The 25591-nt window shown below is 46.9% G+C and overlaps 1 protein-coding gene across 6 annotated transcripts in view; it reads right to left on the bottom strand.

The window, feature by feature from the left end:
• DYNC2I1 (dynein 2 intermediate chain 1) overlaps window positions 1-25591 on the bottom strand; it is a 90633-nt gene that overhangs the window by 13840 nt on the left and 51202 nt on the right. For all 6 annotated transcript variants that reach the window (XM_034951834.4, XM_034951835.4, XM_055115588.3 and 3 more), the window contains 10 exons: window positions 20645-20774; window positions 18528-18639; window positions 17306-17394; window positions 14715-14844; window positions 10202-10374; window positions 9017-9179; window positions 6455-6568; window positions 6295-6356; window positions 5715-5766; window positions 2295-2355 (listed from right to left, as the gene is read on the bottom strand). In XM_034951834.4, coding sequence (XP_034807725.2) covers window positions 2295-2355; window positions 5715-5766; window positions 6295-6356; window positions 6455-6568; window positions 9017-9179; window positions 10202-10374; window positions 14715-14844; window positions 17306-17394; window positions 18528-18639; window positions 20645-20774 — 1086 coding nt within the window. The remainder of the gene's footprint in view (window positions 1-2294; window positions 2356-5714; window positions 5767-6294; window positions 6357-6454; window positions 6569-9016; window positions 9180-10201; window positions 10375-14714; window positions 14845-17305; window positions 17395-18527; window positions 18640-20644; window positions 20775-25591) is intronic.

Raw genomic sequence — 25591 nt, 5'->3', positions numbered from 1 at the left:
AAGTGGTGCCCAGTCACCAACCAGACATGCTGGTGGAGGCAGAGGCCAACCTAGGCTCCTCCCTCCCACTGCTCCTGTAATTGATGAGCTCCTGGGTTTTTTAAGTTCTACCCCTTTAGCCTGTGTCCAGCCCTCTGTACCTGTAATTGCTGCCTTTGTTCAGATCCTGGTCGTTCATGTCAGTCACTCCAGAAGCCTCCTAACTGCTCTCCCTGACTCCAGCCTCCCTTCCTGTGTTCCCAACTTACACCGCTGCCACACTGACCCATCTACATCACAGACAAGATGTGCTGCTCCTCGGCTCAACGGCTGCAATGGCTCATGACCACCTTTATGCTAATGTCCACACCCTTTAGCACGGCAGACAGACTCGTTAGGGCCTGGCTCACCTGCCTCCCTCAACATCGGACCTACTGACAGCTCCAAATGTGCCTCTGGGCACCCCCAGGTTCTGCTCCCTCTGACCATCTAACTCCACCTCAAAGGCCTGGCTCAGTCTTTGCCTCCTCAAGATGTCCCCACTGCACTCCATCCCCCAAGCTGCCCCCATCCTTTGAGCTCCCACAAGCCTTGTGCACATCCTGACAGCACACTTCGTCCTCTGCACGACGACCCTGAAGGACGGGGCCTCGCTGCAGGGGCGGTGCAGACAGAGCTGCAGGACCTGCTTCCCTGCAGGCAATGTCCTCCTGGGGACACTCATGCTCAGTGACTGATGGGATGGGGGGTACAAAGGCCCAGCCACGTGATTCTGGGAGGCCATTCCAGCTCACAACTCCCGGGCCCTGGGGAGTCGGCCGTGGGACCTGCCTCACAGCTCAGCTCCTCCTCTCGGCCCCATTCTGCCTCCTCCCCGCCCTTTCCCAGGCAGTAAGCCCAAGGAACTCCTTAAGAAACATCCTCACTCTGAACTCCACTGCAGAGCCTTCTTCCTGGGAAAGCAGGGAGCGCCCCCTGCAATCACGTAATGTTTACTCATCCGCCTCCTTCTCGGAGCACCTTGACGGAGGATGCTCCCCACTAGTGCTACAAAGCCTGGCACGTAGAATAAGCTCAACATGGTTGGTTGAGCAGAGTCTGAGGGAACATTTATTATGCATGGATCTCAGGAAGACACTGCTAGGAGTTTTTGGGTAATAAAAAACCCAAACGGCGGATACATTAGACACTTTCCTTCAGAGTGTGTGTGCAGTTAAGTACAGGAGAAGCTGATAGTTAAAGATAAATACAATGCACAGTATAAAGCAATAAGGGCCCTAGCAGAGATAAAAAGTCGTAAAGAAACTCAATGGGGGAACTGTAGAGGCTGGAGGGGTCAGGGGCTTGCCCAGGAACCATGTATGTTTGGCTCTGCAATACAGTAAATGACTTTTTAAAATATAATTGATTCTGTTTCATAATTAGTTGTAATTACTAATTACAACTGTAGTTGATTTAAAGTCTCCAAGCATGCATGAATTCATTAACACAACCCACAGGTTTTCTGATTAGGAAGAAACAGGCCCAAAAATTTTGACCCGAGTGCAGTAAATGACAAGAAAAGATACTTTAGGAAATACATTAACATAAAACATATAAATACCACAAACAATATTTGTACATTTGTGAAGAATTTTTATGTCATATTAAGTTCAGCATAAATCTAAATCTCTGAATAAAACTTTTTATCAATGTTTCTGGTTCCTGAAACTTTAAGTTTAACCTCAGGGCTGCATGAGAACTGAAGAATAGTTAAATAAGACCAATTTAAAAGAAAATAACCTCTACTTAATGACAAAATGTTAGCTCTACACCTGGAAGCTGCATTTATTACATTCACTCATTAATAACAGACTAACAAGGCTGGGCGTGGGGGCTCACACCTGTGTAATCCCAGCACTTTGGGAGGCTGAGGTGGGTGGATCACCTGAGATCAGGTGTTCGAGACCAGCCTGATCAATATGATGAAACCCCATCTCTACTAAAAATACAAAAATTAGCCGGGCATGGTGGCAGGCGCCTGTAATCCCAGCTACTCAGGAGGCTGAACAAGAGAATCGCTTGAACCAGGGAGGCAGAGTTTGCAGCGAGCCAAGATTGCACCACTGCGCTCCAGCCGGGGCAACAAGAGTGAAACTCCGTCTCAAAAAAATAAAAAAATAAAAATAATAGACTAACAAAACAGTAAAAAAACAATGTGAGAAAATGGACTTCTTCATCGCAAAAGCTCACCATTTACCGTATATGCAATTCCCCAATGTTATTTTCCTTCTAGGTCTTTGTGAGATAGTGAAGCACTTTCCCTCACATCTTACCTGTCACCCAACTGGATCAGAGCACTATGTACCAGCTTGACCCTCCCTCCAGGCATCAGACCTAAAAAGAGATGAACCAAAATCAATGCACCTTTCAACAGAAGCTAAATCAAAATCTAGTTATAGTTGCCTGGAATCATTTTTCATTGCTTAAATATCTGTGTTAGGAAATAACACCAAACGCAAATCAATGCACAGCATCCCTCCCTTCCTCTGGGTGAGGTTCACGTATCCTGCCTTAGGAGAAGAATCGAGAATTCACAGTTCAAAGTCTTATGGGAAGAAAGATTGTAGAACCATGATCTGGGAGCCTTTATATCATTAGATCAGATAAAATAAGGGGGGTAAGCAATCCATACATGAGTACGAGTGTACACACACTAAATAAGCCTTAGATCACAGCAGCAAACGCTGTCCTGTGAATATCCACCGAGGCTCCAACGCCTACAGGAAACTTGCAGGACCTCTCTCTCCACCATCCCAGAGACTCAGAAATCTGCTGGTCTCCGGGCAGAACGCACAGGAGGCAGAGTGGCTCCTCAGCCGAGTGCGTCCGGCCTCACTCTCTGTTCCAGCAGCTTCTCCAGCTTCCTTCTCAAACAACACAGAGCCACGGCTCTGAGGCCTGACTGCTCTTCCTTTCCTTCCTGAAAGCGTTCATGGCTACAGCGCTGGCTCCTTGGCCACCCACTGGTTTTGCCTCCTGTGTCTGCTCCCAATATCACTTTCCCTCTAAAACTACTACAAGGGGAAAAACTAGAAATCTATGGATATTAAAACCCAAATTCTGGGCAAGGCATTGCCTAAAACTCTGGGGGCAGGTGAATTAAAAGGAGATAGAAATAAACCCAACCTGCAGCTGGGCAGGGTCCCTGTAGCTGCTGCGTATCTCCTGCCAGTCACAACCACAGTGAAGAAGGGCCAACGCCACTATTCACAAACGTGAAGCTTCCCGGCATGCCCCCCACCTGGCGTCTCGGCTCCCACGCCACCGCCTGTGGGCAGCTTTTCTGGCCGGGTCCTCCCACTGGCCCCTACACGCCATAGCCCACGGGCAGCCTTTCTGGCTGGGCCTTCCCACTGCGCCTCCGCTCCAGCAAGTCCACCACCACTCGCCCTCTCCCGGGCTGGGGTCTTCGCCCAGGTCTCCTGGCACCTAGGACTGGACCTCGCTTATGCAGAGAACATTTCATAAAAAGATGGTGGCTGACTCCTTCTGAGACTTCAGCTCTCCAACAGCCACTCATCCAATGCCTACACAAAGAGCTGGCAGCCACCCTGAACAACGGGCTGGTCGGAGCATCCTCCCTTCCTAAAGGCAAGGCTGGAACATGCTTGCAATTTGGGTAAGTGGTTCAGTGAAGAAAGGGTGTTTTTATACAACAATATTTTAAAATGAAATACTCACCACCCCAGGATATCCTTTATATGACCATCATGTACTACAAAACATTTGTATGCAAACAGTTTTTATGCAAAATGATTTTGTCTCCATAGCCGGATTATCACCTGACTATGGACAGAAATGATCTCAGTACCATCCGTAATTGCTTGACAAATGCCTTGATCATGTAACAAGTTAATGGCACAACCAGCCTCAAGGCGAACTCTTAAGGTCACAAGAGTTCTGGGCATTTGGGGCGGAACCCTGGGTGTGAAAGGGGGTTGGTGCTGAGACCGACTGTGTGGGTCTCGCCCCATCACTAACCCACCCCGCGACCTGTGTACGTTGAGAAGGAGGCACCAGGACCCCTGCCAGGCTCCCTAGCTCTGACACTCCAGGATTCTAGGGGCAGCCTGCAGCGGACAACACAGAGCAGAACAGCTCCACAAGCAGAGAGGGTGCCGCATAAAGAATACATTGAGAAACATGGTGACTCCACCTCAAAAGCATTTAGCAGTGAAATGAGCACCACGACTGTCTTATTTTTACTGAAGTCAGAATCAACAGTAAACTTGTAAGGGCCACCACAGACGTGTGACTACGGGGCACACAGCACTTGCTCCGAGGGCCAAAGCGGCCTCTTCCCTCATCTCAAGAGGTTAGGAACAAAGCCGGTCTCACTCATATTACTTTTTTGCCAGATCTACATGGGAAAACACCCCTAATTCAAGCAAGGTGAAAGGGGGGTTCGTCATTACAAACTGGGTTGTGGGAGGCCAATGAGGTGAGAAAGAAGTTGAGATCAAAACATGGGCTAACCTCAACCACAGAACACAACAGGACTGAATTACTCCGTCACTTCTGAGCCCTTTCTGGAACTGAAAATCGTACTCCATAGCATCAAGAGCAGCCACCTGTGAGAGGTGCTGTTAGCTTTGCTTCAAGTCACTTCTGCTCTGCCCAAACCCGGGGACCTTTGCCACCCTGGGATCCAGTCTAAGGGCCCTCGGGGCAGCATCCAGTGTTCCTGATACACCCTGGGGTTGTAAATCCAAAACTGAGAGGAAGAAGCCCCAAAATGAAGGCGCACTGAAAGACTCGGACACCTGAAATACATAGGAAACAGCTACAGAACACAGCTGTCCTTGACTTGTCTGACAGAACTGAATGGTACTCAGCTGTAAACAGAACTCATTAAACCCTACTAAGATCAAAACATTCACTCAGGCTGGACGCGGTGGCTCATGCCTGTAATCCCAGCACTATGGGAGGCTGAGGTGGGTGGATGACCTGAAGTCAGGAGTTCAAGACCAGCCTGACCAACATGGTGAAACCCTGTCTCTACTAAAAATACAAAAATTAGCCGGGCGTGTTGGCGAGCACCTGTAATCCCAGCTACTTGGGAGGTTGAGGCAGGAGAATTGCTTGAACCCAGGAGGCAGAGGTTGTAGTGAGACAAGATCACACCACTGCTCCAGCCTGGGCAACAGAGCGGGACTCTGTCTCAAAAAAAAAAAAAAAATTCATTCAGAATATCATTTGATTATTCTAGTTAATTGAGATGCCTGTTCAACAGTTTATATGGTTATATGACATATAACTTTAATTTTCATTTTTCAGGTAGTAATTTATATTTTTCAAAGCAGTTATTGGTATCTTTTTTTTTTTTTTAAACAGAGAGACAAGGTCTCATTCCATCACCCAGGCTGGAGTGTAGTGGCATGATCACGGCTCACTGCAGCCTCAAACTCCTAGGCTCAAGCAATCCTGCCACCTTAGCCTCCCAAGCAGTTGGGACTACAGGTGTGTGCCACCATGCCCAGCCAATTTTTGAATTTTTTTGTAGAGACAGGGTCTTGCTATGTTGTCCAGGCTGGTCTGGAACTCCTGGGCTCAAGCAATCCTCCTGCCTCAGCCTCCCAACGTGCTGAGGCTCCCAGCAGGCGTGAGCCACTGCACCTGACCGCAGTTATCAGTACTTTTAATCTCAATTCATTTTAGAAAACACTAAAATTAATTTTTTACTTAATAGTTACCTAAATCACTTATTGAACCTGCGATGTCTGCCTTTGGTAATTCAACAACCACCTAAAAACAGAATATTGAAAATGAATATTGATACATTTTATAATTATGAAACAACCTAAGCAAAGCATAGCTCTAATTAAGATGGAGTTCTATATTAGGTACTAAAACATAACTGCTCCAGAAAAAGAGACTGATCTTTAGCCTCAGAACTAACACTCTACAAGTTGACTCCTTTGCTTTGATCTCCTCGTGTTCTCTTCACTTGGTGACTTAATCAACAGTCTTGGCGCATCCTCCAGGACAAGCCAATCCAGCGTCACCTCGGCCCTAACATTTTGTTCCCTTCTCACTTTCATTCCGCGTTCCCAAAGCCCTGTGTGAGAGTCCTATTTCGCTGTCACGAAAGGGCCCCAAACCTGCCATGTGTGACCTTCTGCATCCCTTCTGCTCAGGACCAATAAGCCCAGTCTTGCTCTCCGTTTCCCACCATAGCTAACTGGGTCCCGCCCCTTGCGCCATTCAGGCGCCACCTCCACCCAGACCACCTCACTCAGGCCCCGCATGTGCCCGGCCTGGGCCACTACTCACCCACACATTGAGAACCCCACTCTCATCCAAGGAAGCGATGTGGAAGGACAAACCTGACATTTCTGATGAAAACAGAAACAAAAAGAAAGAAATGGCTTTAAATAAGGAAACCATATTTCACAACCATTGATGGATTTTAAGAAAGTGAAGAATCACGTACCTTCTTGAGTAGAAAAGGGTGAAAGTACAAAGCTCTGCTTTTTGTGGATGGACGTTGAGATAGGTTCTACTGCTTGAAGAGGGCTTTGGTGGTTTACTGAGGTAAGGATTCCATCTGGAGTTCAAAAGCCCACAGCACCCACGTGTAAGTAGTAAGTTGAAGAAATGCAGTTCGCATCACACAGGGACAAACACGAGGTGCTTCTGGGTCTCACAGATCAAACTCTCTCCACACATCTTCCCAAAACACCCCAAGACCAACATGGACCACACACGACTGACACACACGACTGACACAGGACCATGACTTTCAGATTCCTAGGACACACGGGCCCCAGCCCCTGCTCTCCAGTCTGGAAGGCAGGAAGAAAGCTAAAGCCCACCATCCAAACACAGCATGCCACACAGCCCGAAAGAAAACTCAGACAGAGAAAGTCTCTGCGAGGCCAGATCCTGGGGGCCACTCAAGCAACTGAGGGGAAGGAGCTGAGAGGCAGAGGAGGTCGGAGCAGCACGGCCGATGGGAAGGGGGACGTGAACAGGAAACGGAGGAGACCTCCGCACACACCTCACAACTGCCAGCAAGAGCGAAATCCAGGCGTTTGCAAAACCAAAGGAAAGGCAAACCCACCCCACCTACCACCTCGAGGCACAATGCCCACTGAAAAGATACCTGTCGCCAATCAATAAAGCAAAGCTCACTGACCTAAAATATCCACCTACAGAATGTCTACGAGTAGAAAAACGCCAAACTCCATAGAAAGCTACTATAAGAAGAAAACAGAAAAAATGTAAATCAAAGCATTTCAGCTGATGAAAATTCTCCCTCCTAAAAACAAGCACAAGGCAGAAGACACAAAACTCAACGTTCCAAATGGAATCACATCTCCTCAAAGGGCATCTGGAAACATATCAAAACAACAAGCAAGAAAAAACACCGGGAATCAGAAATCAAGAACAGAACTAGACCCAAAAAAGCAAGAAATGAAATGAGAACTGGGATTGAACTCAGGAAAGAAACTGAAGAAAAAGACAAAACCATCTCAGAAATTAAGAATAAATTACAGGGTGTCCTAGTGAGAGGACCCAGATGAAGCACTGATGGCTTGACTGAGGAAAGGGCTGGTCTCCGGGGTGAGAATTTGGTTCCTCTGACTCATGGTCTGAATCTGAAGTTCCACAGCTCCTCACTACTGGGAGTTTATTTAAAACTTTGTAGGTTTTGTTGATAATATTTCAAAGACAAGGCCGGGTGCGGTGGCTTATGCCTGTAATCCCAGCACTTTGGGAGGCCAAGGCGGGCGGATCACCTGAAGTCAGGAGTTCAAGACCAGCCTGACCAACATGGAGAAACCCTGTCTTTACTAAAAATACAGAAATTAGCCGAGCACTGGTGGTGGGCACCTATAATCCCAGATACTCAGGAGTCTGAAGCAGGAGAATCACTTGAATCCAGGAGGCAGAAATTCCAGTGAGCTAAGATCATGCCACTGTACTCCAGCCTGGGCTACAGAAACACACCACATCTCAAAAAAAAAAAGAAGGATGTATTTTAATGGAATAATTTATTTGTATGTACAGTCTAGAGGTTTACTGTTTTTGAAAATGGTGCTGAATTCAAAAAATTTTTAGTAATAGCAGCAGCAGTTAGAAAAGGCAAAGATTATTTATTTAAAAGATATCTTTTAAAATAGCATCGCAACCCATAAGTTGCGATAAATTCAAACAGCCTTAACAGTAGTAGTATTGCCCCACACAGAGGGGCACAATTCACGGTTGGGGAATTTAAAAAGTGGCTCTCTTATGTACAATGTACAGATACACATGTCAAACACAGACAGACACGCAACATATCTATGATAATAAAGCCACACAGAGGGGTGAGTGATGACCTCGGCCTGCACCTTCAGTCCACAGCGCCCCAGCCCCCACGGGAAGGGGCGGTGCAGGGCGTGGCGTGGGGTCCGAGTGCAGGCCCCACCATGTCGTCAGCGTGACCTTGGATAAACACTGCATCTTCCTGTGGAGCTAGGATACAGGGCTACCAGGGAATTAAATGAGACAACGTACACTACGCACTAGGGCGAGTCCCAGAACACAGGGAACACTTATGCCAGGTGCCTACTGTGGTGGCTGGGCATGGCGTAGTATGAATGTCCACCTGAGTCAAGCCGAGGCTCAGGGAGGCCCAATTGTGCTGGTTCCTGGCAGCCCTCAGGGTGACTGGCTTTGCTCGCGTGAGTGTGAGCTATCTTTGCCCTGAAGAACACCCATGCCAAGATGCCTCAAGCTACTTTAAAACTAAAGGTAATTTCATTGAGGATTTTTTAGAATCCACAAATTTAATAAGAAAGGAAATTCAAGTCATTCTTGGTCACTGGATAATCATGATTGGAACTGATTTCTGTTTTTTGTATTTATCAAATGCCTCTTTTGCCCATGGGTCAGACCCCGTCCTCTGGGATAATGTGAATAAATAAATGCAAATCCATGTAAAGCTTTGTTCCTCAAATCTGTGTGGCTTTTCTAGCAGACACACAATTGGCAGGCAGATGACACTGACCGGTGGAAAACGTGGCGGTCCGGAACGTCCAGAAGCCATCGCTCAGCGTCACAGAGTAATGCAGCCTTGAGTCTTCTCTCAAATCCCAGACGACAACCGAGCCGTGCGCTGTTCCGGCAAACAGTAAAAATGCTTTCAAAGGGCTCAAGCAGCAACACGTGACCTAAAAGACAAAGGCACAGAAAGCCGATGACAGAAGCATATGAGAAGCATGCTCACACAAGCTGCATTTACTGAGTGGGGTGTCTGACCATGTTTCACTTCGCACGGGAGTCACCTGCAGGGCCCAGTAAGCAGAACGTAGACTCCTGCACAGAAATAAAAGGTGGCTTGTCAGGTTCCTGAAATGGAGAATAGGGATGAGAAACCCACCCCGTAGGCTTGTTATGATCACAAACGCAAGGTGCTGACACTCATCTGGTCACACAAAGCCTGCCGGGAGCCTGTCCACTCAGCTCAATCGGCTGAACCTCAGAAGTAGCAGTTCCATCCTGCGCCATTTTATTTACATCTTGTATTACAAAAGTTACAATTTCAAGTTATTCTTCTCTACAGCTTTTGTGGAAATCAATGGGTTTGAGGCCAGGGAATACATAACTAGGAAAATACAAATGCACATTTTCCCAAACATAAGAGAGGCAGCCCCGACCCCTCACCGCACAGTCCTCAAGCCTCGGTGCCAGCCTCCTGGGCGGTGAATGGGAGGCCTCCAGAAGGGCTCTGAGCGACAGCACACTTCAACACAGTCTAAGAAACCTCAGTGCAGTCGAAGAAACCTCCACGCAGTCTAAGAAACCTCCAGGCAGTCTAAGAAACCTCTAAAACACTCAGGAATGAAAACAGTGCAAGGCAAAAAAACAGGTATCTAGGGCCCCAGAGCTACACCCAGCATGGTGAGTATTTTCATTCAGCCTACAACTACCTCCATTTCCTAATTCTCAGCTGACCTAAAGGGCTGCTCTGTGAAAATTCTCGTTTGCTCATTCTGAACTACAAGCACACCCATGTGTCTCGCTGCACCCACAGCACAGCTGAGGCCAGCTGTGAGAGACAGAGAATGGCCCATAAGTCCCTACCCACCTCCTGTCCCTGCACCTCTCTCCGTGCCTCTCCCCACCTGCACCTTCACGCTCTGTCCACTGCCCATCCTCCCATCAAATGCGCGACTCTCATCCTGAGCTGTACCTGGGACTCACATATCAGAACCTTCTGTGGCCCTGAAGGCTGCCAAATATCCCACACACAGAGGACGTATTTGCTGTCCAGCAGGGGCACAAAGCTCTTCTCGGGTAAGTCGTGAACGGAGACCACCATCTGCCTCTGAACTCGGGAGGTGTGCAAGGAGGATACTTTTCGATCTAGGGAGAAGAAAAATATGTTCACATTTTAACGACCTGCCAGAATCCAAGTTAAATTTAACACACTTCTGAATACTCAAAAAAAAATTCAGCTTCATGAAGAAACAAACATGGTCCTTTCGAAACCAACATACATGAAACGTAGGTTTTGATCAACGGCCACAGCCTATGCCCCAACACTCTGTCCAAGCTGACCTCACAGTCTGGCTAAAATGTGGCAGCATGCAGCCCAAGACACCTGTGGCTCCACGAGCGACTCCCACAGAAACCAGCTGCCCACCAGAAGCCGGGAGTCGGGATCTCAGAGCTGGGAGGTAATGCAGTGCGCCTGGCTGCCCCTCTGCTTCAGAACATTGCTAATACACCAGCGGCAGGGGCTTCAGCACTGGAACACCACGTGGCACACTGCTCTCCTCAAAGGCTGCGAGCGGCTGAGCGCCGTTCCAGACGCTGCTCCACCCGGCGAGGGACTGCACTCCAAGGCGTTACTGTTGCCACTGCTGGCCGCGCCGGCAGCTCTCACACATCAGCAGAAGATGGAGATGGAGCTCGTGAAACAGAAGGATAGGAAGTCCATGACTGGCAAGAACTTCAGTCAAAGAACTGGACCGCACCGCTGGCAGGCACCAAGTCAATGTGGAAAGCAGTACCCGGCCAACCCCAGCCACACACACGCCACAAACACCTATCAGCCCCTCAGTTCACATCCTGCTACCCACACCATCCATGCTTGGGTCACAACGTCCCCTCCAATTCCAGGGAACCCTCCTTCCACCTCGTCACAATCGCTCATAGCTGCAGCCTTCTGGGGCCACTTCCACCAGCAAGCGTCAGGTCTTCTTCCAGCTGCCCTATTTAATAGTTGTTTTTAGTGGGATGAGGTTCTCGAGTGCTGTGACCTGACCCCGTTTTCTCCTAAGCCCTGTGGTTTTTATTGGCAGTCTTCCACGGTGTAGCGATTTTTAGGAACGTGTACCTCCTGTTACAGCGGAACTATGATATGGCAACCAATGCCTGACCCATCGCTGCCCCGACCTCACCTCCCACTGGCCACCGTGGTCTCCTCGCTTCTCCCCAAGACACAGGTGTGCCCACCCCTCAGGCCTGTGTGCCTGCAGTGCCTCCTCCAGAAGCTCCCATCTCCCTGTGGCCCGTCTCTCATCTCCGTCCGGTTTTCACTCACAGTGAGGCCTCCTCTATCAGAACTGTCTTTATTTTTCTCCTTAGAACTTACCCCTCTCTGATAGACTGTGTGTTGACCTGTTTAGCCAGTGCAGAGCCTACTTGACCCAGAGAAACACAAGTTCAGGAGGGCAGAGTTGCTGTCGTCCTACTCATTGCTGAACTGCAGCTCCCGGACAGTGCCCAGGGCATAGCACCCGCTACAGAACATTTGTCAGATGAACGACCTGCTGGCTGCGTCATTCTGCTGCGTGTTTTAATAGTGATGAGGGTACTGGGTGGACCCTAGGAAGGCTGAAGTATCTCTACATCTGATCACAGAACAGAATCTAATGTGAGTCAAATTCTGGATTCACAGGGTGAGACAACCCACACACTCCGTCTCATGCCTCTCTTGCAGTCTCATATTCCTTCTGCTATCTCAATATTCATTTTACCAGAACACAAAACTAAGCAAACAAGACCCTCCACTCCTTGAACATGTGGGAAGTGCAACACACACACTTCACGAGTTCCCCAACGGAGGCCACACACTTCAGTACACACATGCACTTCACGTGTTCCCCGATGGAGGCCCGGCGCTGCAGTACACACATGCACTTTACGTGTTCCCTGACAGAGACCACACACTTCAGTACACACACACACTTCACGTGTTCCCCGACGGAGGCCACACGCTGTGGTACACACACATGCACTTTACGTGTTCCCCGACGGAGGCCACACGCTGTGGTACACACACACACTTCACGTGTTCTCCGACGGAGGCCACACGCTGTGGTACACACACATGCACTTTACATGTTCCCTGACAGAAGCCACACGCTGTGGTACACACACACACTTCACGTGTTCCCCGACGGAGGCCACACGCTGTGGTACACACACACACTTCACGTGTTCTCTGATGGAGGCCACACGCTGTGGTACACACACACACTTCACGTGTTCTCTGACGGAGGCCACACGCTGTGGTACACACACATGCACTTTACGTGTTCCCTGACGGAGGCCACACGCTGCGGTACACACACATACTTCACGTGTTCTCCGACGGAGGCCACACGCTGTGGTACACACACACACTTCACGTGTTCCCCGACGGAGGCCACACGCTGTGGTACACACACATGCACTTTACGTGTTCCCTGATGGAGGCCACACACTGCGGTACACACACATGCACTTTACGTGTTCCCTGACAGAAGCCACACGCTGTGGTACACACACACACTTCACATGTTCCCCGACGGAGGCCACACGCTGTGGTACACACACACACTTCACATGTTCCCCGACGGAAGCCACACGCTGTGGTACACACACACACTTCACGTGTTCTCTGACGGAGGCCACACGCTGTGGTGCACACACATGCACTTTACGTGTTCCCTGATGGAGGCCACACGCTGTGGTACACACACACACTTCACGTGTTCTCTGATGGAGGCCACACGCTGTGGTACACACACACACTTCACATGTTCTCTGACGGAGGCCACACGCTGTGGTACACACACATGCACTTTACGTGTTCCCTGACGGAGGCCACACGCTGCGGTACACACACATACTTCACGTGTTCTCCGACGGAGGCCACACGCTGTGGTACACACACACACTTCACGTGTTCCCCGACGGAGGCCACATGCTGTGGTACACACACATGCACTTTACGTGTTCCCTGATGGAGGCCACACGCTGCGGTACACACACACACTTCACGTGTTCCCTGACAGAGGCCACACGCTGTGGTACACACACACACTTCACGTGTTCCCCGACGGAAGCCACACGCTGTGGTACACACACACACTTCACGTGTTCCCCGACAGAGGCCACACGCTGTGGTACACACACATGCACTTTACGTGTTCCCTGACGGAGGCCACACGCTGTGGTACACACACATGCACTTTACGTGTTCCCTGATGGAGGCCACACACTGCGGTACACACACACACTTCACGTGTTCCCTGACGCAGGCAGGCCGTGTGCTGCAGTACACACACGCGTATCACGTGTTCTCCGACGGAGGCCACAGCGCTGCAGTACACACACACACTTCACGTGTTCTCCGACGGAGGCCATGGCACCGCTGCCACTCTCATGCATCTGCTGTCACTGCTCAGTGTCGGCTCCCTGGGGGCCGCGCACACTCGGTTCCCTTCTTGGTGTCTGCTGGGTGTGGGAGTGTGGATGCCAATGTGTTGAATGATACAGGTACAGAGATTTATTATTTTTCTAACAGGAAAAGACAAAACCCTCTCAAAGAATGTAAAGACTTGTTAATGCCATTTTTGTTAACGTTAAAAGACAGAGAAATGTAAATAAACTGAAATCTCTAAATAGCAGGCAGGACGGAAGAAATGCCTGGAACGGTGGCACCAACTGCTCTGGTCTCACACGTGCCCTGAAGCACGTTTACCCTGCAGCACACCCGCACCTGCTACCAAGCAGACGGCCACACGGACCACCTCTGCCGGTTCTCCACAAAAACCGGGACCATGGCTGCCCTCCGGTACCCGACAGCCACTTTTTCAGAGACAAAGAGGTTACTAGCTCAAGAAATTTCAGTTTGGTCTTGCAAATGCAGTTTGTCTGAACTGATTAAACAGTTACACGCAACTGCACTTTCTGTTTGAGATCCTGGGCTTTGCTTCCCGTTTTATGTTCCATAACCACAGATCGACCTAAAAATCTAAGTCTATCTACACTAAATGTTAAGCGTCTTACTTGTAACTATATCTAAACTATTAACACAACCTTGATCTGAACACTCTCTCATGCTCGTCCAACTATTTCTACTACTCTATCTCAAGAAAAGAAAAGAAGCTGAATAACTGGAAGAGAAAAGAAAATAGGATTTCAAACACATAGAAAATCTCAGTTCCCATTCATTTAAACAATCTCACTTGTTTAAATTACTGTGGATCCCTCTTCTATTCATCTTACTAAAATCCTTAATCACAAATTTAACATACACACTTAAGAGGGAGAAACCACTCACTTTTGAATTCTGCAGAAACTCAGTCTTTCTCAGTTTTATGTACATTAAACCCCATCACATTAAAATAAAATATAATACTACAGAGTATTATTTCAACATGAATGTTTGGTCACTGGATTTAAAACCGTATTTGAGAACAGCCTCTTACTTTGAAGGAATAGCAGACTGGTGTTCAGCTGAGATGAGCTGTCACTAAAATACAGGGCCCTGTCTTGAGCCCTAAGATTCCAGCTGGGTTCAGCTGCCAAGCGATCCTCTTCCAGCAAAACGGCCATCACCTGTCAGACATAAGTGAGTAGTCTTTAATAAAAACTTCACAATGGATTATCTTTTCCCAAAAAAAATTACCTTTTCATCTTATCCATATCTGCAAATAACTGCTTAGATCCATGACGCTATCATAACTACAAGAAAAACGATACGGTCCTTTCTGCTCAATACTGAAAACTAATACAGTAAGATTAACTAAAATAAACTCCACAGGAGAATCATCATTTGCCCTGAATGTTGTTCTTCACACCACATACACTGCTAAAAATCACAGTGGGAGAAAGGGGGCTGGATATCCAGCATTCATAAATGAACAAAGCAGTGTAAAGAGCAGTCATGAACCCACCGAGTCTCTCTCACTGGGTTTTGGTAAAAAGCCAGAGTGAGTGGTAAAACACTGTCATTGTTCCAGGAGGGTCATCCTTAGGATTTGACGGGGCACAAAGAGAAGATTGGGAGACAAAACAGGATTGATGGAAAAAGAACTGGAAATGTTCCTGAGAACTAACACAAGGAAAGTGAGGAAGGCAGAGAGTGTTGAGTGAGAAGCGACAGGATTTGTGTGAGGAAGAGGGGGCTGTGTAGTGAGAACTGAGGCCAGGAAGTGTTCATTGGGAACTGACATGACCCGGGAACACTCAGGGTCAGGACGGCCGGGAATACTGAGTGAGAAGTGACAGAATATGGGAGGGCGGGAGGCAGGAAATGTTGAGTGAGAGCTGACTGTGTGAGAGTGAGGAAGGCAGAAACAGACAGTGAAAGCCAACTGTATGGGAGTGAGGAAGGCAGAGAATGTTTCATGTGAACTGACAGAACGGGAGAGTGAGAGGCAGGAAATGTTGAGTGAGAATTGATAGGATTCGTGTGAGAAAGGGAATGTGTAGTGAGGACTGACAGGATGGGTGTGAAGAAGGAAGACAATGTTAATGAGAACTGACAGGAAGAGAGTGTGGAAGGCAGGAGATCTGAAGTGAGAAATGACAGGATGGGAACGGGCAAGAAAAGGAGTGTTTAGTGAGAGGCGGAGGGTGGAGTGTGGAGGACAGGGGGTGTTTAGTGACGTCTCACAATCATCCTTAATGTCAACCAGCGTGTCGAGGTTTCACAATCACCCTTAATCTCAACCAGCGTGTCGAGGTTTCACAATCATCCTTAATCTCAACCAGCGTGTCGAGGTTTCAGAATCATCCTTAATCTCATCCAGCGTGTCGAGGTTTCACAATCATCCTTAATGTCAACCAGCGTGTCGACGTTTCACAATCATCCTTAATCTCAACCAGTGTGTCGAGGTTTCACAATCATCCTTAATCTCAACCAGCGTGTCGACGTTTCACAATCATCCTTAATGTCAACCAGCGTGTCGACGTTTCACAATCATCCTTAATGTCAACCAGCGTGTCGACGTTTCACAATCATCCTTAATGTCAACCAGCGTGTCAATGTTTCACAATCATTCTTAATGTCAACCAGTGTGTCCAGGTTTCACAATCATCCTTAATCTCAACCAGCGTGTCAACGTTTCACAATCATCCTTAATGTCAACCAGCGTGTCGATGTTTCACAGTCATCCTTAATGTCAACCAGCGTGTTGAGGTTTCACAATCATCCTTACTGTCAACCAGCGTGTCATTTCACAATCATCCTTAATCTCAACCAGCGTGTCAAGGTTTCACAATCATCCTTAATGTCAACCAGCATGTCGAGGTTTCACAATCATCCTTAATCTCAACCAGCGTGTTGAGGTTTCACAACGTTCCACTCTTCAGTGCTGCAGTAGACTCAAGTGCTGAGCTTACGTACAAGAAAGTGATGAGACAGCTGGGGAAATGTGAATGCCAACTTCATATCTGACTGCATTATAAGTTATTACTAATTACTCTTTTAGACATTCTCTGCTTTTTGAGATTCATACTGAACTCTATTTGGAGGCAAAATTAGATGATTGGGATTTGTTTCAAAATAACTGATGGGGTGGGTGGTGGAGTGGGCAGGGGGGTCAGACGAGACCCACGGCCATGAGGTGATAACCACTAAAGTACCTGTAGCTTCACAGGACTGTTCCATGTCTCTTTGTATGGATTTTTAAAATTTTTCAGTTTATAAATCAGCTTGTAAAATCAGAAGTTTAATATTTTCAAATATCCTAGATTTATGCTTGCCTTGCCAACTTCGTGTCTGCTATTTAGTCTATAGTTGTTTTAAAATGTAAGAAATTAATAATAAAATTCACAATCCAAATACACACATAATACTTCAGTGATATACATTTACCCAGTGTCATTCTGCCCACAAGGGCTTAATGAATGTACCACTGATAATTTGTAAGAAAATAATACTTGAAAATGAATAACTGATTCTGATTTATCCAAGCTACAAAGACTTTAAGATCTTAAAAGCTCCTATGTTTCTATGTAGAATGAAACTTTAAGCACTTACACAGAGAACACAACATATATAGGTTGAGTATACCTGACAAGCCACCCGCAGAAAGCTACATAACCTTGGAGTATCAATCTTTGGCATAACTACAGCATCAGAGGTATCTCTTTGTTCACTGCCTAAAAAAAAAACAGGTTATATAAAATCAATGAAGTTGATTCTAAAATAATCATGCATTACACATCTTAAGAGTTCAAACAGGCCTAACAAATCAACATTAAGAGTCCCAGAAGGAAAAGGCAGAAAACTTCACGCTATACTCTCTAGATTTACTACTGTTAACTCCCAAAAACAATTGCATATTGTCTTATAGAATTCTGTAAATGCATTTAGAAAAACATTCAGGCCAGGCATGGTGGCTCACGCCTGTAATGCCAGCACTTTGGGTGGCCGAGGCAGGTGGATCATCTGAGGTCAGGAGTTCAAGACCAGCCTGGCCAACATGGCGAAACCCCATCTCTACTAAAAAATACAAAAATTAGCCAGGCATGATAGCAGGCGCCTGTAGTCCCAGCTACTCGGGAGGCTGAGGCAGGAGAATCACTTGAACCCGAGAGGCGGAGGTTACAGTGAGCTGAGATCATGCCACTGCACTCCAGCCTGGGTGACAGAGCAAGACTCCATCTCAAAAAAAAAATTTTTTTTTCAAAGGAATCAATTTAATTATCATGTAAGTCTTAAGTTTAGGTATATTACTTTCTTAAGGTGAGGCTTACCTGAGAAAAGGGAGTAATACACATCCCTGCCATACAGAGGCAATTCCTTGAGAAAAACCAGTGAAGTATTCAACATGTAAATCGCTCCAAAGTACTTAGCAGAAACCATATATTCTAGGGACCTTCGATATAAATTGATGGAACATTTTTGCAAACTGCACTTAAAACATAAAAATGTTATATTCATGAGAATAGGCTTCCCCTAAGTTAAAAACACAGTGTGCTTCAAAGGTCCAGCAACACAGTTTGGAATGTGGAATCTCTCCCTCTACACAGGAATAAAATCTGTCATAAATCCCGGCAATGGCGCAGACTGGGCCTCGAGAGCAGGTTTCCTCCCCCTTGTAGTTCAGCAGCTCTGTGGCTGCTGGTTAGTGTTTCTTTAAAAGAAAATTGGATACTGCTATTGTCACATGCTAACAACCATACAGAAGAGACAGACAAAATGAGAGTGAACCAGAAAGGGAATAAGTAAAAATAAAACAAAAAAGAATGTAAAGAGAGTCAACGGTCAACACTCAAGAGCAAGATGTTACCTCCAGACACAACAGTACTTTCTCCTGGGTGCTGGGTCCACACTTCCCTGGTCTCTATTTCCTCCGTTTGAATGTCTCTTTCAACATTATCTTCGTTACACTGAACATATGCCTTAAAAACAAAAATATGCCAAAATTAACATTGGTTTCAATTTCGGAGCAATCTGTCATTGCTGAAATAAGTTAATAATGAGAGTCAGTGTGTCAAAAGTAAGTATCAAAGCGTAAAGAACAATCATGCAAAGACAACCTGTGCTTAAACATTCGATATAGATATATACAGGTCTAATTTTCAAAAGTGTGTTCAAAAAGTCTCACCAAACGATTTCCCTTTAGTCTGAAAATACTGCCACCTCACCTGCCCACATCCTATTTTCTTAGGACATGCTGGTTTTGCAAAACTACATATATATTTCAAAAGGTACATGCTTCAATGAAATCAGTTTTGTTACTAATAGCTTTATGATGAGGAAAACCACCAAAGATAAATAATCTACTTAAGGTCAGAGTGAATCAGCTGCAAAACCAGGATTAATATTGTCAGTGTCCGAGGAGTTCAAGGCTACAGTGAGATATGATCTTGCTACTGCACTCCATCCAGCCTGGGTGGCAGAGCAAGACCCTGTCTCTTAAAAAAAATTTAAAAATTTAAAAATTGTAAAAGCCATCAGCTTCTTCAGCTTCATCCCGTGACCTTCCTCCTTTTAAAAGGATTTTATTGAGTGTACCAACTAGACAATGTTAAGATTGGTGGTACCAGTAACAGGAATGTAAGAAAAATGTTAGATATGACGTCTGACTTCAAAATCTTTAGAACCTTGTTGTGAAGTGAGACCATCACATAATGAATTAATGATTGGAAATACTACAGGGAAGTACAAAATTGCATGAAATAGTAAATTGTAGGAACTCTGGAATAGGAGAAAGAATTCATTGTAAGTCACTAGGAAGGGTTCACCCAGAAAACAGGCTTTGGACACTGAGGAACAGACAGGCAGGTAAGGCAGACAGGGAGCAGGAACGCCATATACCAGCACACCTTGAGGGACCCATGAGAGACGGGAGTCCCAGAATCAAACAGGTATAATCTGAATTAGAGAGAGTCCAAAGCCAGGCATGGTGGCGCAGGCCTGCGGTCCCAGCTATGGGGAAGCTGAGGCTGCAGTGTCTTATGATCATGCCTGTGAACATCCACTACACTCCAGCCCGGGGGTGTCTCTAATAAATAAATTAGTACCTTGTCTCTAATAAATAAATTAAATTTTAAAAAATTTTAAGTGAGTCCAGATTATAAAAACCTTGAGAAGTATTGCGTACATTGAAATTCTTCAATTATAAGAATTTTAAACTGACAAGTAGGACTGCTATACACTCACCTGGAACACAAGAAACAAATCCAAACCTGACACTTTGTTGGACTTTAAATAAAACGTTTGCTTTCGCCACTATGCAACAGATCCGTGTAACAAAACTGCACTTGTACCACCTCAATTTATAAAAATAAAAATAAAAATAAAAATATAGATTGGGCGCAGTGGCTCACACCTGTAATTCCAGAACTTTGGGAGGCCGAGGCACGCAGATCACTTGAGGCCAGGGTTCGGGACCAGCCTGGCCAACATGGTGAAACCCCGTCTCTACTAAAAATATAAAAATTACCTGGGTGTGATGGTTCACACCTGTAATCCCAACTACTTGGGAGGCTGAGGCACGAGAATCACTTGAACCCAGGAGGTGGAGTTTGCAGTGAGCCAAGATCACTCCACTGCACTCCGGCCTGGGCGACAGAGTGAGACTGTCTCTAAATAAATAAATAAAACATTTGCACAGCATAAAGCTTCACTCCAAGGTCAGGACAGCAGCCATTCTGTCCCCATTCCGAGCAGATCACCCACCAGAGCTCCTGAAGGCTCTGGAGTGCCTCCGGCTTTGCCTGTGCCCGGCCTCTCGGGTGAATGGGCCCCATATGAAGATGGGTCCCCATTTTCCCTAAGCTTGTATCCTTCACAGACCATCCCCAAGTTCTAATATTGAAGAACATTATTCAGGAAGACACAAAGTTATCCTACTAGACTTTACTTGCATTTTATCACTTAGTTAACACATCTCATACTTACCTGCTTGGTATTTTTTTTCCCAAAGTTTCTGATATACATGTCATATTCATTTACTGGTGGTAGATCCAAGAGAGAGAAAGTAAATGAAAAATCTAAGTCAATGAGCCGAAGCAGTTTTGTACTTCGCATCCTTTGAAATAAATTGGAAACAAGACAAAAATTAACTTGAATAATATACATGGGGAAGTGTAGGGAGAACAGAAGTAAACTTAGAGTTAAATGCATGTTATTGTCAGAAACCTAGCTTCAGGCTGGGGTGAGTCTGAGATATTTAACAGCTGTTAAAGATAACTGAGTAGTAGACAGTCGTGGGAACCTGGTGTGTGACCTTGGCATTTGGTGATTCTGCTCCCCGACTGCCTCGTGTGTGTGTCACGAACCTGATGTGTGACCGTTCTAATGCGTATGCCTGAGCTAACACAAAATCAAGTCACACAACATATATGCCTGGGATGTTCCTAAGGACTAATTCATTTGACTTCAGGAGCTGACATACTGACTATGCAATCACCTGCACCATGGTCGGACCACGCAGCCAGTGAGTGTTTTGGGCCACGCTCTTTTCCAGGCCACAGCCAACCTCTGTGCTTCCCCCAGGACTTGACCTGCCTTTCACGCTCCAATCGCCCTCCGCCCACAGGCCTGACACAGCCAATCGCCCTCGGCCCACAGGCCTGAAACAGCCATTCGCGCTCCTCCCACAGGCCTGAAACAGCCAATCGCCCTTGGCCCACAAGCCTGACACAGCCAATCGCGCTCCTCCCACAGGCCTGACACAACCAATGCTCCTCGCTCACAGGCCTGACACAGCCAATCGCCCTCTGCCCACAGGCCTGACACAGCCAATCACCCTTGGCCCACAGGCCTAACACAGCCAATCGCCGTCAGCAAACAGGCTGACACAGCCAATCGCCCTGCGCACACAGGCCTGACACAGCCAATGGCCCTCCACCCACAGGTCTGACACAGCCAACCGCCCTCTAATCGTCCTCCACCCACAGGTCTGACACAGCAAATCGTGATCGGCCCACGGGCCTGACACAGCCAATTGCCCTCCAATTGCCCTCGGCCCACAGGCCTGACACAGCCCATAGCCTTCCACCCACAGGCCTGACACAGTCAATCGCCCTCCACCCACAGGCCTGACACAGCCAATGGCCCTCCACCGACAGGCCTGACACAGCCAATGGCCCTCCACCCACAGGCATGACACAGCCCATCGCGCTCGGCCCAGAGGCCTGACACAGCCAATCGTCCTCGGCCCACAGGCCTGACACAGCCAATCGCCCTCGGCCCACAGGCCTGACACAGCCAATTGCCTTCCAATCGCCCTCGGCCCACAGGCCTGACACAGCCAATGGCCCTCCGCCTACAGGCCTGACACAGCCAATCGTGCTCAGCCCACAGGCCTGACACAGCCAATGGCCCTCCGCCCACAGGCCTGATACAGCCAATCGTGCTCGGCCCACAGGCCTGACACAGCCAATCGCCCTCGGCCCACAGGCCTGACACAGCCAATCGCGCTCCCACAGGCCTGACACAGCCAATTGCCTTCCAATCGCCCTCGGCCCACAGGCCTGACACAGCTAATGGCCCTCCACCCACAGGCCTGACACAGCCAATCGCACTCGGCCCACAGGCCTGCCATAGCCAATTGCCCTCGGCCCACAGGCCTGACACAGCCAATTGCGCTCCCACAGGTCTGACACAGCTGATCGCCCTCCAATCGCCCTCAGCCCACAGGCCTGACACAGTCAATCATGCTCCGCCCACAGGCCTGACACAGCCAATGGCCCTGCACCCACAGGCCTGACACAGCTGATCGCCCTCCGCCCACAGGCCCCAAAACGCCGCACCCACGTGGCTTCCTCTTGCTTCACAAACAGTTCCTTTTCCATCGCCTGTGCTGGGTTTTCCTTTCCTAAGTTTCACCCTAACATTAGTGTGCCCGGGGTCAAATCCTTAAGATATTTGTTTGTTACTCCTCACTGGGATATAAACTCGCAAGGGCAGAGATTTTTGTTTCTTTACTGTTATCGCCACACAGCCGGTGCTCAATGAATGCACAGTGAATGACCGAGTGAACGACCCGCCCAACGTCCAGGTGCCTCGACCACCGGGTCTGCTCTCTGCTCCTCCTCCTCCCCCGATCCTTCTCCTCGCACTCCTCCAGGTCTGCCCTGCTTCCTAGAGCACAGGCCTGCCGGAGGCTCGACCAAAACCTAGGATGTTTTATCAGAAATTCTCCCACCGGAAGGCTCTCAACTTCCATTTTCATCCCCTCGACCCTGTGCGAACGTCAAATGCCCTAGGCCATCAGATCTTTCTGTTTCACTCTACTGTCTTGAGAAATCAAGATGCAAACCTGAATGGAAACAGGGATCGCCTCCATGTTTCCCTTCTTTCCAGGACCTCGGCTCTTCAGGGCCCAGCGGCCTTGGTTGCTCCGGTATATTCAATCAGCTGGAGTGTTTTTGTTGTTTTAAATCCAACTTTTACCCTTGTTTTAGCTGGAGGATTTCTCTGATACAAGCCATTCCATCAAGAAAGTAGGACTCTGTACATATTCTTTTGTAAGATGCTTTTCTCGTATCACTGGAGCGTTTTTCATGACATTATATCCTCAGAGTATCCATCATTTTGATACCTATATTTCATACCTGATAGAATGCTGCCTATGCAGACGTTGTACCAATTTGTTTCAAGCAAGCTTTTTCTCTACATTCTCATCAGTACTGAAGTATTATCTTTTTTTTTTTTTTTTTTTTTTTTTTTTGAGACAGAGTCTTGCTCTGTCGCCCAGGCTGTAGTGCAGTGGTGCGATCTCAGCTTGCTGCAACCTCCACCTCCCAGGTTCAAGCAATTCTCCTGCCTCAGCCTCCCGAGTGGCTGGGATTACAGGCATGTGCCACCACGCCTGGCTAATTTTTGTATTTTTGGTAGAGACGGGGTTTCACCATGTTGGCCAGGCTGGTCTCGAACTCCTGACCTCGGGTGCTCCGCCCGCCTCAGCCTTCCAAAGTGCTGGGATTACAGGCATGAGCCACTATGCCTGGCCTAAGTATTATCATTTTTTAATACCTTGCCTATTCCATAAAAGAAAATTTCATCCCATTGTTTCAATATACACTTCTCTGACAGGACATATTTTCATACATTTACTGACAGCCTAATTTTTTTCTGTTGTGAATTCTCTCTGTGTCCTTTACCACCCTGGGGCCATCTGGTGAGAGACTGGGGAATAATGTAAGAGAAAATAAGCAAACACATTACTTTTCTACCTCTCTACCTTGAGCCACTGACAGGTATTTCCTGTGGCCCCAGCAGGCCGGCCATGGCTCCAGCTCCCGACTGGCCAGCCTCTCCGGCTCAGGGGAAGGGGTGGCTCCTGCTGCCGCGAATCTCTGAGCTGCTCCTGGGCCCTGCTGAAGCTCAGCTCTTCCAACACCTAAGGAATTCACTCCCTGTGTCACATCCTTCTGTTTAATACCCAAATTAGTTTTTGTTTTCCTGACTGGATCTCAAGTCTTGTATGATCTATGCCCATTTTTAACTAGGGTTATTTAACTTTGCTTATTAAATTATAAAAACATTTTATGCATTAGGGATAATAAATCTCTATCATATATTTTACAAATATATTTTCCCAATTGGTCAATTACCTTTAAATTTTGTCAGATTTATGGACAATTGTACCTTGCAGAAATTTAATTTTTGAGGTACATTCCAGTAATTTTTGTTTTTTAATTTTTATTCTTTTTATTCTTAGAAAGTCCTTTCTTATCACTGAAATAACCATTTACACTATCTATGCTCTCTTTTTCATTTTTTTTTTAAATCCATTTGGAATTTATCTTGGGTATACTGTGAAGCAGGTATCTATTTTCCCTCAAATTTCAAGTTGATTTACTAAATGTATATCTAGTAGTAAAAGTGCCTCTATACTACTTTTCTTCTCTGTATTTCCTTACAACACACAAATGCCAGAACTCACCCACACTCGTATAAAGTGTGGATTCCTACATTTTTCTCAAAAACTTTTTTACTTTTATTTATCATCAATCCCTTTATGTTTCAGCATTTCATTTCTTAAATTTTTCTTTTAAAATATTTAATATAATTTTTGATCCAAAATAATCCATATAATCTACTTATACATTATATATCAATCTAGTTAACATCCTAGGACCTAACTAGAAAACTACCAATTACTAGATTACCAGCCGGGCACGGTGGCTCACACCTGTAATCCCAATACTTTGGGAGGCTGAGGTGGGTGGATTGCTTGAGCCCAGAAGCTCAAGACCAGCCTGGGCAACATGGCAAGACCCTGCCTCTACATAAAAATAAAAATAAAAATTAGCTGGGTGTGGTGGTGCACACCTGTAATCCCAGCTACTCAGGAGGCTGAGGTGGAGGGTCACCTGAGCCCAGAAGGTTAGCGCTGCAGCAAACCAAGATCATGCCACTGCATTTCAGCCTGGGTGCCAGAGTGAGATCCTGTCTCAAAAGCAGAAGACGTAAAAGAAAGAAAAGGGAAGGGAAAGGGAAAGGGAAGGGAAAGGGAAAGGGAAGGGAAAGGGAAAGGGAAGGGAAAGGGAAAGGGAAAGGGAAGGGAAAGGGAAAGGGAAAGGGAAAGGGAAAGGGAAAGGGAGGGAAGGCAACCAATGACCCGCATCTACTTAGTGGCTCCTCCCTGAAACATTCCAAGATCCCCCACTGCCCACAACAATCACTAGACTGAATTTTGTGGTTATCATTTTCTTGTTTTTCAAAATATAATTTTATGTCATATTTATACGAGTCTAAACAACATACTGTGTAGCTTTATTTCTGAGTTTATAAAAATTGCATTAAACCATATGTAGTTTTCTGAGAACTTGAATCAGGTCTAAAAAAAAAAAAAAAAAAAAGGCCACGGGGCCAGAAACCAGTTTTGCTACCTCC

The sequence above is a fragment of the Pan paniscus genome, chromosome 6, assembly GCF_029289425.2.
Source record: "Pan paniscus chromosome 6, NHGRI_mPanPan1-v2.0_pri, whole genome shotgun sequence".
Lineage (NCBI taxonomy): Eukaryota > Metazoa > Chordata > Mammalia > Primates > Hominidae > Pan > Pan paniscus.
The sequence above is the reverse complement of the archived record's forward strand: the minus strand, read 5'-3'. Positions and strand labels throughout refer to the sequence as shown.